Raw genomic sequence first — 12,294 nt, 5'->3', positions numbered from 1 at the left:
TAGGCTTTCCTGTTGCAGTGTTTTAATTTGTTGAGCAAAAGTTTTCTAGGGAATGATACTATTCCTTGTAAAGTCTGTGAGATCACCGATTTTGTATTCAGTTTGAGATTTACCAAAGAATGACTCATGAAGGCAACAATCTGAACAGCCTCATGTAAGTTATTTTAACTGAAGCCGGAAGTTATTTTAGTCTGAGAAGCTATTTTGTTGTCTAGTTGGGGTTTTTTTTAAGTGTAACTTGTTACATTTCCTCTAGAGGATTTGCCATTGTGAATTTCCAAAATGCATAATCTGGATCTACCACAAAAAGGACATTTGAGAATTGTTTATAAATATTTATAAACTGCTGTGATACTCCCAGATCAGAGGTGATTTAGTAATGTGATGAAAAATTATTTCCTGGGAAGAAACACAGAAGTTCCTTAGATGTTAATGTAATATTGGAATGCAGACTGAGAATACTATAGAGAAATAAACCACATGAAAATCAAAAGTTAAAGGTGCTTGTGATTTTAAAGCATATATACTTGAAATTAAGTCTTTGCCAGCCTCAGAAAATCAGAGGTGGTGGGGCTGCCCACTTATTCCCAAATTTAGGGGTAAATTTCCCCCTTCTAATACACACTCACAATCAGCAGTGGCAGCTGAATCCAAGGGGTAATTTTCTTTACTGATGGACCAGTTTGCATGTGTGAAAAAAGTTTATTTATTTTTACACCATTTCCAAAAGGATTTTGATGAAGACCTGAAGGGAGAACTTATTATGAAAATGTTAATTACAGTTGTTAACTTGATGCTCGAGATACTAGGAGATCAAAGATGGAATTCCAGTTACCTTCATCATCTTGTGTCCCAGAAGATTGTAGCCCTAGCATGAAGGTGCCTCTACTGGCATCAAGAATTGCTTAAAAAAGTTTTATTTCCTTTTATGTTGTATCCTGTATTTTCCCCTTCAGTGTGTGTGTGTGAAAAAAATTACTTGGACAAGTCCTGCTTACTTCCCCATGGATGTGGCTTTCCTGTAGTTAAGCCCTTCCATGCTTTTAGAAAGTCAGAGGCGCCTTTGCACCCAAGTGCTTTGTGTGGGAAGAGCTGAGCAGATATCCCACAGCTGAGCAGATATCCCAAAGCCTGAAGGGAAGGATGTGTCCCACGGCACTTCATGCTCTGTGTTTGAGCTGCAATGTGAGTGTAACCTCAGCAAGCCCTTCTTTACCTTTTCTTTTGCTTGCCAGTGCTCAGTGAGGTTTTGGTACAAGGACTGTAGGTGAAAGGACAGAGGAAAATCTTAATATTCTGGTGAAAATTTTGAGAAGATTTATGAACCTGTGTGGCATTGAAAAAAAATCTTGCCAGTTGTTCCTCGCTGTGTTCTAGCCAATCTTTAACATATATTCTTAGTCTTGCAAATGTGATTAATGAAGACTACATATAGTCCTTAGTTTCTCTGGCACTTTTCTTGTACACAAATCAGTGTAATTTTTTTTAAAAGTACATTTTTATAGCCATTATTAAATATGCGTTGTTATCTTCCTTGGTAGATTCAGAGTCAAGCCAGAACACTGTGACTTTTTTTTTTTTTTTTTTTTTTTTTTTTTTGCTGTATGGTAAGCATGTGTCTTGTTGGAGGAATCTTGTCATCTTGATTTTGATTTCACCTAAGCTTGTATTACCATCTGCTTGGTTTTGGTGAAATGTTGTTTTCTTGAACAAAGAGTTTTCTAAATTTCATGGATAGCCTAACCAAAACAGAAAAAATAAGCAGGGCCCTCCTTCCGTGTGGGTGTGTTTTTCTTGTTTGAAGAGTGGTAATCAGATGATTGTAGGAAGGTAAATATTGTATTAAAAAAACCCCCAGCAAGCTAACAAAAAACCCAAACAAAACCCAACCAACCACATGCCACATCATTATGTGAGTAGCAAATGAATTGTTATGTTTAGAAAATAAAGCTGATCTTTTTTCTTCCATGCTTCTACTTGCTATAGTACTTGGTGCACTTAACTGTATGCCATAGCAGTGTTCCTTAGAGGTGGTTTTTTTTTGGGCCAGAACCAGCTTAGTTGCTTTACATAGCCTCATTCACTCTCCACTCACCATGGACGAAGAGGCAGTAAGAGTTGCCTCCTCTATATAGTGTAGGAACTATAGCATGTTCATGGTTATATGCATTGCTGGGAGCTCATAGCAGAGGTTCAGAAACTGTCTCATGCTTCTGAAACCATAACACAATGCGGAGATGGACTCCTCATGATTGCCCAAATAATTGCATAAATCAAATGACAAAAGTAAATACTGAGAACTGAATTTACTAGAATTCAATTAAATGAGTAAAAGCCATGAGAAAATAAATTAGAACAAATTTCATTAGTGAAACTTAATGGACCAAGCTCTAGTTCAAACCTTATTGTACATTCAATTCATCCATAATATTAACTACTACTTTTTCTCCTCCAAATATGGGAAATAATGATACAGTGATGATAGTGACATCTAAATCTTTCCAGTCACTCTGGAAAATGCATTTGAAATTAATGCTTTTTTAAATGGTGTTTTAAAATAATTCCTGTTTTCTTGGTTGGCAGTGTAAAATAGTTTTTGAGTGTTACAGCAGAGTATGTTCTCTGTTCATACACAGTCACAGGGACCGCACTGCAAACAGTTTTATAAAATCATGGCATAAAATCTTGAGAAATGTCTAAACCTGATTTGACCCGACTTAGTTTAAACATGTTCGTTTTTGAGAGCAACACTGAGGTCTGTCCTCAACATCCATCTACATCCCAAAAAATATATCTTTTCTATTTACATTTAAGTGGGAGGTGATTGCTTTCAGTGCATGGAACCTGAAAAATAATTCTGAAATGAACCCTTTAGGTTGTACCAGGGAAGTTTAGATTGGATTTTATGAGCAATTCCTTCACTGTAAGGGTTGTCAAGCATTGGAACAGGCTGTCTAGGGAAGTGGTTGAGTTGCCATTCCTGGAGGTGTTTAAAAGATGTGCAGGTGTGCCACTTAGGGACATGGTTTAGTGGTGGACTTGGCAGTGCTGGGTAATGGTTGGACTCAATGTAAAAGGTCTTTTTCAGCCCAAAAGAGTAAATTGTTTTCTTTTCTGATGTTTTTGGTATCAACTTTCTTTTTGTTGGGCAGATGTGCTTGTGATCTCAACACACTTGTGAAAAATATGAGTGCTTTCAATTTATTTTTCTATTTTATTTTCTGTTTCTGATTTCAGATATTCCTTATAGTTGTTCATATCCAGGACCCAGTGTATAATGGGGAGAAAACTGGACCTTTCTGGCTTGACTGATGAAGAAGCAGAGCATGTGCTCCAGGTGGTTCAGCGAGATTTCAGCCTTCGTAAGAAAGAAGAAGAAAGGCTGAGGTAAGGATAAAAACAGGATTAAAAATACTGGTCTATTTTGATTGTTACAAACTGGCTTTGGAGGAAACCAGAGAACACAGCTTTTTTGTGGTGTTCTATGCATTAATAATCATTCCTGTCACAGAAGCAAGAAATATTCAAACTCCTTCACATGAATTCAATTATTGAGTAGTAATTAATTTTTGCATTTAGTCTATCCTAGATTATACCACAGCAGTGGTCTCTAAATCACCTGTGTATATATCCTGGGTAGAGGCTAAGTAGTGTTTGATGTAGCAAAATCAAAAGTTTATCTTAAGGGAATTTTTTGCCTGCTGTAGTCAGTTCCTTTTTTTTTTTCACTCAGAAACTTTGTCTGCATGCAAACATCTCAAAGTGGAGAAATTCAACCCATCTCTTTCCCCTGAAACAGTTAAAGGGATATGTTATCCATTGTATTGAGTTAACTTTGCTTTCAGTAGTCTGTGTACAAAATGATCACAAACAGAAATAATCCAGAAGAAAACAGTTGGAACCTGTTGGCAAGGTAGCTGAGGAAATTCGGTGACAAGGGGACTACGGATAGAGACCTGAATTGGTAGATGCAATATTTTTCTTTCTAGTTTCAACAATGTTTCCTTGAATTATTATGCCTGGTTTTTTTATTACCTTCTTTGAACACATCATTATTTTTTATCTAGAATGCTCTCTATCTATGGTTGGCAAATGCACATTCTCTTGCTGTGCTACTCGTATCTCAGGCATCATCTCTTTTGTTTAGTATCAAACTGAAGTCAACAGAGCAGGAAGATGACTGAAATCAACAGAAAACTAGGCATATATACTATGTGCAATTGAAGCTGAGAGGAATCCTGTCTCACCTGGAACATTAGGAGCACAAAATGTGTCTTGCAGCATAGGCCTAATTCAATTTTGACATGCTGTGTGAGTTCTTTCTTGGGTTGGGAGTGCAAGCTTGCTGCAGGGAGAAAAACTGGATGAGGATGGCACACAGAGGTTTGTTTGGTTTTCTGACTGTTTGTTGTACCATGAGTTGTTCTGATTACTTTGGTGATTTTTCACAACACAGCCAAGAGATTCTGGAAACACTTTAAGGAGGGGTAGTGCGTGAGCTTTCTCTGTCTTTTTATACTGTGACTGGTTGTATCTTACTGGAGCAAGCATACCGCGGTTAGGAAGTGCTGGGGCTTCTTGCCTGTTCCATGCAATAGATCCATAGTGGCAGGAGGAGGGGGAGGGATGGAAGACAGGCACACGGAAAACTGGCCAGAAAGCCTGGATAGATAAAATTTTTGCTGGCGTTTGTGTTTTGCCATTTTGCTACTGAAGTTTTTCATGAGACTTAATTGAATGATCACAAGTAGAAAGCTGGTGTGAGAAGACAGCTAAAACACTGGAAGGGTAGGAGAAACACATGGATGCAACTCAGCTTGTATGTGAGTATGTATTTCAAGTATTTATGACTTTTTTCTTCTTTCAAAGTTATGCCTTTTGCAAGTATTAAAGTATGTTAAAGTGCTGCAAATAATGAGCTGTACTGACAAAGTAAAAGTTCTGAAATTCAGCTGATATTTAAGATATGAATTTAAGTAGTTTTAATGACACTAAAAATTGCCAGTGAAGTTCAAGGCTTACTTCTAACTTAAAAGCTATGACTTTTTTTTTTTTTTTTTTTTTTTTTCCCCTTTTTTAAATCAAGCTACTTCGGTTGGTTTTGGTTGCTTGGTTTGCAACACATTTTTTTGTCTTACTATGTGATTGAAAATATATAAGAAAATTATATGATCTTGCTATAGATAGATTTTTCAGCTTGTAAGAAAAGAGATTAGATCTGCTTTGATCTTCTGGGCTCTATTGTGTTTGTGTTTAGAATGTTATCAACTGGCAAAGTTTACAGTATAGTTTCACTTTAGAAGTGAAACCCTGTAAGGCTTTGTAATCTTTTCTAAGATAAAAAACCTGGCACATGTTAGACTTCTAGACTTCTTTTAACAAATTCAAAACCAAGCTATATCTGAAGGTATGGTTTTGTGTTTCTTTTTTTCCTTCCCGTAATTAATTTGAGGTAGTAGCATTAGACTTTAAATGGAACTGTTGAAGCTTTTGCATGTGATACTTTTCTTAAAATAGGATTTCTATATAATTCTTGATATCATAGATAGTTTTATTTTTTGGTGCTTTTCCCCACCAAGATTTAAGTAGCTCTTTCACATATCTCTCTCTGTATTATTCCCATTGACAACAATTTTTTCTAAAGATCAAGAATTACTTAAGGGAATATAGGATCGATTTCCCCTGTATCAGGAAAATAATGAAAGCTAAAAAAACTGTGAGTGGTTGATAACTTCAATTTTCCTTTGCTAGTGGCAGCTGAACAATTAACTAGCAAGAAGTGAAGCTTATCTTTACTTCTAATAAATGTTTTTAAGGTGATAAAGTAAAATGACAACCGTTTTAGAGCTAACAGTCCAATGTTTTTTATAATATTGCTGGTTTTACATGTTAATTTATTTTTCCATATTCTGTAAACAAAATGACATATTGTATGGAGAAACCATACTGATGATCTGCATTTTCTCCTGCAAAGCTGTTTTGAATTTCTCTGCAGTGAGGTTTTTTTTGCAGTGGTTCTCTAATTTAAGTCTTCCTCAGAACTTTTATCTCCTACTGTTATCAGACAGGTTGCTCTTGTACATTTTGTGAAAAAAAAAATTAGTTGGCTACAACCAGTAAGATAACAGTAAGATAAAAATGTGTACACGTTTAGGCAGCAGAGTGGTTGCTTTATTATGCCTTACTGCTTCATATTGGTTTAGCTTCTTATTTTACTAAGGCTTTCAGCCTGATATGAGATTAATAAGATTTGCTGTTCTTTGTCACTTTTTCACCCATTGTCTTTCTATTTTGATTACATGTTCGTTTTGTTCTTTGGCAGTAGTGTTATGTTTTTATTTACTTCAGTGTTAGCATAGTCACCCAGAGCCATTGTGGCTAAAATTATAACAACAACTTGTAAATAGATGGGCTGAGTTTACTGTGAATCGATTGAAGCAGACAAACCAGGCAGATCTGGCATAACTAGGAAGGTGATTGGTTTGAGTTTCTTGGTGTGTGTGCTCAGGACAACCTTGTGTACATCCCTTCTGCCACTGAAGCTCTGCAGGCTGTCTCTGGGCTCCTGGGACACTAAGAAATCATAGGTAGCTTTTTGAGGAAGTTGTCTGGACATGCTGATGATTTGTTTCCTCATGTACAGATTTATTAATCTTGAATTTCAGACTGCATGCAGCTGCAGAATGTCAGCAGTGGGGAAGATAGGGCTGGGTTGAGGGTTAAACAGCTAATATTTTGCTGTGTATAACATCTTTGTCATATGTGCAGTTTGGGAGGGATTGTGTACTCTTTATTAAATTTTTTTTTTCTAAAGAAATGACAGAGGAGAGATAATAAGAGCTTCCAAGGCCAAATGTGTGTTTGTGAGGTAGGCCTTTATACATAAACAGGTGTGTAAAAGTGTTTGCTGTCTTTTATTTGTTGCCTGCTTATTTAGTTCTCAAGACTAAATGTACCACTGTTTATTCTCCTCCACTGTGGGCAAAATCAAGTCCTCCTTTGGCTTTTTTTTTTTTACAATTACTACTGTATTTATAAACATGTGTATCCATTTCTTGTAGGTCAGGAATGCTGAGAAATCAAGGTGTTTTAAATAAGTGAAATTATAATTTCACAGAAAATAATTGATGGATCATCTTGTTGTGGTGGATGTTCCTGATCTGTTATGTTTTAGCCATGTGGACAGGTTAAAAAAGGGCTGGTCTGATTCTGAATTTAACATTCAGAATCACTGCAAAGGGAGGAAAATTATAAGGGCAGAAGGGTTCAGGCATAGAAAGGGCTCAGTGCTGATCAGCTGCAAGAAGAGCAGATGCTTTGCCTGTCAGCAGCTACTTTACTTTGGAGGCCATGGTTGGAGTGACTTAAGCTGTCCTTCTGTAATCATTGGCTAAGAAAAGTTTCCATCACCATAGTGACTGCTGGATCAGCCATTTGCATGGTGGTATTCTGGTGGTAAACCTTAAAAACTTGCGTTGGGCAGGGATGAAAAATGCTTCTTTGCAGGCAATGTGATTCTCTTTTGTTTAAACCACTGCTGTTAATCACCACTGCTGAGAAAACGTATTTACAAAGGAAAACTACTGACCTTCTGGTGCCACATGGATATGTGATCATAACACATTAACAATTAATATACTTATGTGGGGTTTGCTGGAACAGCACAAGGAAAGTATTGAGAATGACTGTTCCTGACAGGAAGAAACATCACATTGTCTTGCTTGGTATTGTGTCTTTCCTAGCTAGGTTGCTGAATATCAGCTTTGCTACCTGTATTCATACAGTCACATTTTCAGGTGTAGTAAAGACAAACGCAGCAATTCATTATCAGTTTTCCAGAAGTGTTTTATTTGCAGAAAAAAATGAGGTGCCTGTGCTCACTGGCAGGCCCTCTCTACTCTGGTTGTTCTAATTACCTTTTTAGCCAAAGAATGGGTAAGGGATTAGACTAGAGCCTTGTGTAGAATATTATGAAAGGGTTTAAATTGCTTTTGCCTACTGTCTTCTTTTTGCTCCTTTTGCAGCATATCCCATTGTAGAATGAGTAGGCCTGTGAAGAGACTTCTGAAGAAACAAGTTCTCATACCTGACAAAATTCAGAAACCAGTTTGACAGTTTCTTGTCAGACTACAGTAGATTTCAGTGTTTTTACAGTATGTGTCATGGGTCTTGTAGTGGATAAAATACTGAACTCCTTCCAAAGCTGGCTAATCAAAATATTGTCAGTGTGAGTCATATCAAACTGGCAAAATGCCAGGACAGACATTTGGGTAGCTATCTGTTGATTCTACATATCAGTTCTTGTTTGTCCTTCCTGTGGCAGGCTTGTATCAAATACCTTAAACCAAATAAAAGCCAAGCAAGAAAAACCCCTGTCTTCCTTCTCCTCCTCACCTCCCCACAAAGCCATTTTGTAGCTATTTTCCTAGTCAGGAAGGAACAGGAGATTGGTCTCATTGTGTCAAGCATCAGAGTTCCAGCAGATGAACTTCTGATCAATACCTTATTGCTTGAAGTGATTTCATAAGGTCAGCCTTCCTGCCCTTCACTCTGATGAACAGTGTGGGGGAAGCCCATTACTCTGACCTTTTCTTTTTTTTTTTTGTTTTTGAGCAGGTAGTCACTGTTCTGCTTCCTGTGCCTGCTCATTAACTCCCCAAGGGATCCAGAGAAGGAGGCTGTGAAATACCACTTCATATCCCTGCTTCTGCCCATGAGGCTTGAAAGGAAGGCCACTCTGTGCTGAGGAGAGTGGCTAGCACATCTTTAGGGGCTGTCCTGACAGACATGTTCTCTCCCTGTGATAAAAGGTCTTACAGCAGTTTACTCCTCTGAGAAAGTTGCTCTTTGTGATTCTCGTGTTAACACAGCTGCACACTTCTCCAGTGCAAGGTTCTGCTGAGCTGTCAAGAGTTTAGCACTCATATATCTAAAATTATTTTTGGGTGCAAGGAGTGATTCATCAGAATCATAGCTGCATCTAAATACATTCTTTTACTAGTGCTTTGACTTATAAAACAAGATTAAAACATATGTAGGGGTAGGGCACTACAGCTGTTTCCTGGAAGTAAGGGTTTATTAACAAGATTAAGAGCAAGACATCTTTTTTTTATAGCTTATCACCAATTTTATTACATAAGGTTCCAAGATGCAAACCTGTTTTCTGTCTCACACAGACTGTCAGGATTAAGAGTTGTCAGTAACTGCATGTGTGTACTAGATGACTTACACTGTTACTGTGTAGCCCTCTCTCAACAGCTGTGTTTAATATTTTAACAGATATCCCTTAGTGGTGTTCTCAGGTCAGGATAGGTTGCTTATCAAAAAATGGCTACTTGGATGAATTCTGCATGAAAGTCAGATAGCTGGTGGTTGTTTTTGTTGCAGTCAGTAAGGAGGCACATTAAAATGCATTTAGAAACTGTTACTTGCTTCTAATTTCAGGAAATATTGATCCAAGTGTGCTGCTTGCTATGGAATAATGCTGTGTTTGGGGTCAGACCAGGAAAGAGGTGTCTCAGCAATGATGCAAGGTCTTACCTCATGTGCTGTGCAGCAACATTTTGAGTCCTTTCTGTGGTTTGCCCAAAACTCCCTGCTCTGACACAACAGGGTCCTGGTGCAGAGATGGTGAGTGTGTAGGTTCTGCTGACTCTGACATTGATCCCTGCCTCACCTGTAAGTGGAGAAAGTGATTGCGGCTGACAGGACAGTAGGATCTAGTTCATGCTTTACAAGAGAGAAATCAGGGCACTGGAAAGAATCTGGCCTTTGAAGCAAAGAACTTTCATCTGTTTTAAGTTATAGATTTGGGCCCGGTTTTTATTCTGCCTAATGGAGGAAAAAATGCCAGGGTACTTCCAAAGAGCAACTTACGCTTAGTTGCCTCTAAAACAAGTTCTGCGCATCTTGCTAGTACATGCTTGTGACTATCATGGGAACCCACTATGACTGTTCTTGCCATCTGAATGGCATGAAGATGCTGTAGGAGAAGCACAGATGGAACTTCTCAACAAGTTCTTCCTGCCAAGTATTTGAATATAGGCAATTCCAGATGTGAGTTTTGGCTTTTTCAAGATGTGTTTACGAATGCAGTTACAACTGAGAGGAAATGCTGGTGAACCAAGCATCATCTCTCATGTTTCTTCATGCTTATGAAAAGGTGCAAAAGAAAATGCCTAATTTTACGGGATATTAGAGAAACTTGTTTAGAAAGAAATGTCTCCAGCTCACATTTCTAATATTGGACAGGCCACGGGAGATGTACCTGAAGTGCATCCCACATTCAGTGTGCCAAGCTTGCATAAACTGTGGGTAAGTCTTTAAAGGAAGCAGCATGATGTTGTGGAGATGTTATAAAACTTATTGCAGGCTTTTTTTGTGTAATTTGGTCTTCATTGTGGGTTATGACTAATCAAATTATTGGCTACAATTTAGCTAAAAGGAATGAGTGTTCCTAGCAATAATGAATAGCTATAACGTAAAATCAATATTTAATCTCCGATGTCTCGTGTATGAAGAGTCTGAGCTGTTAAATGTGACTTGTAGCAGTAATCTTCTCTCACCTAACTGGCCCTGCAGTGTGGGAAAGGGATGTTCTCTTGCATATGAACTCCTGTCTTTACAGTTTAGTCTACCTAAGTGTTGGATTCTCTGTTTGCTGTTATTATAGCAGTGCAATTGGTACTTTCAAGTTATGGCAGAACATATAAATAAACATGAGAAGAATGGCTGCATAATGTCTTTTATTCAGGATTTATTCTTTGTATTAGAGTTTAGAGAACAGGGATACTCCATATAATGTTCACTAACTTGTAAGTAGTGACAAGTGTTACAGTTTTGGAAGAAGTGTTGTATTTAAAATGTGGGTTGATTTTTGGTTTGGAGTTTTTTTATGACAGAAGGGAATGGTTTTGCTGTTAAGTTACTATAGCAACATGCCATCGGCCTGCCCTTTTCTGCACCAATCTGGATGGATCTGACTGAAGCTGCAGGGCTTCCTATCTTCACTATACTCAGCTTTGGTTCTCAAGAAAATAAGAAATACTGCTCATCATTATGAAGTTAGCTCATTATCAATCTGAGCTATGACTTTTCATTTAGATCTAAAATTTGGCTTGTAATCCTTTTTTTCAGAAACATGCATTACCGAAGTGCAAAAGTACACCTTTAAGAAAAACTAATGGCTGTGAAAGGAAAAGACTTCTGCTTTTACCTACAAAGTTGTAATTATTCTTAAGAAGTATTGTAATATTTCAGAGATAGGACATTTAAGGAAATTAGTATTGACTTGAAGTTGGATTTGTTGATGTTTTTATTTCAAGTATTGTTGGTGAATCAAGGGATAGTCTTTGCTTTGCTTGCGTCAAGCATTTCCATGCTCTGTGTTCTCCATAGACAATGAAATTTATCTGGTCATTTTTTGTGGCCAGTTTCTGTGCCCCCAACTGGGAGTAAAACCAAGAACAGCTGTAAGAAACAGCACAGGAAGGTGACAGAGTGAAAATTGGCTGCTGTGAAGTTGAGTTGCCCTTGCAACTGAGCAGCTGACTATGGAGCTGTATCCCACTGTCCATGCTTTTGATTATAAAAAGGTGCATTTTGAATACTTCCTAATACTTCCTTTCTAAAGCATATGAACAACCGAAAGCATCTTGGAGTCTGCATGACAAATAAATATTCTGTGTGTGGAAGGAGCACTTTGGGGAGGTAAGGCTGCTGTATTAGAGCAACTTGAGTGTTTTATTCACTATGCCAAAGCTTAGGGAGTATGTCACGAGATCTGCCTCAGCCTATTGAATCAGCAGAGGTGAATGTTAATAAATGGCTTTGGTGGGTTTGTGTTCACGTAACACCTCATCCTTCAGGTTCTCTAGCACTCTTGTCTTGTGCAGCTTCCTACTTACAGATGTGCCAGAGGAATAAGCTACTAAATGGGATATGGTTCTTAGAAATCTGTCCTGAGTCCAGGAACCTGTGTCTTGAGAGGTTCATGGAAAGACAGCTGCTTTATAAATTACTTGTGCCAGGTTCTTCACTGTTATACCTCACTCCAAAGTGAGTTGTTGCAAAACAAGTTGTAGCTTAAGGGGAGGTCAATTTTTAGTGTTTATGAGTATTTATACTTTATAAGTACTTATGTGATTATGGCAAGTTCCAAGGACTACCAGTCAACTTCTGTGAGGAATGGAGCTGACTGGTTTGAGGTGTGTGTTAGAGATTGCTGATCTCTGTTTCAAAAATGCCAAAATTTTCAGCATGAAGTTTTCTAAATGAAATTGGTGAACATTTTCA

The 12,294-nt window shown here is 37.8% G+C and overlaps 1 protein-coding gene across 8 annotated transcripts in view; it reads left to right on the top strand.

Annotated features, from left to right (window-relative positions):
• The first annotated feature begins 3,237 nt into the window (after positions 1–3,237).
• Positions 3,238–12,294, top strand: part of MYRIP (myosin VIIA and Rab interacting protein) — a 195,657-nt gene continuing 186,600 nt past the window's right edge. For all 8 annotated transcript variants that reach the window (XM_017734510.1, XM_017734507.1, XM_017734504.1 and 5 more), the window contains exon 1: positions 3,238–3,387. In XM_017734510.1, the coding sequence (XP_017589999.1) occupies positions 3,278–3,387 (110 nt within the window). In that variant the 5' untranslated portion in view covers positions 3,238–3,277. The remainder of the gene's footprint in view (positions 3,388–12,294) is intronic.

The sequence above is a fragment of the Corvus brachyrhynchos genome, unplaced genomic scaffold (assembly GCF_000691975.1).
Source record: "Corvus brachyrhynchos isolate BGI_N302 unplaced genomic scaffold, ASM69197v1 scaffold94, whole genome shotgun sequence".
NCBI classification, from domain to species: domain Eukaryota; kingdom Metazoa; phylum Chordata; class Aves; order Passeriformes; family Corvidae; genus Corvus; species Corvus brachyrhynchos.
The sequence above is the reverse complement of the archived record's forward strand: the minus strand, read 5'-3'. Positions and strand labels throughout refer to the sequence as shown.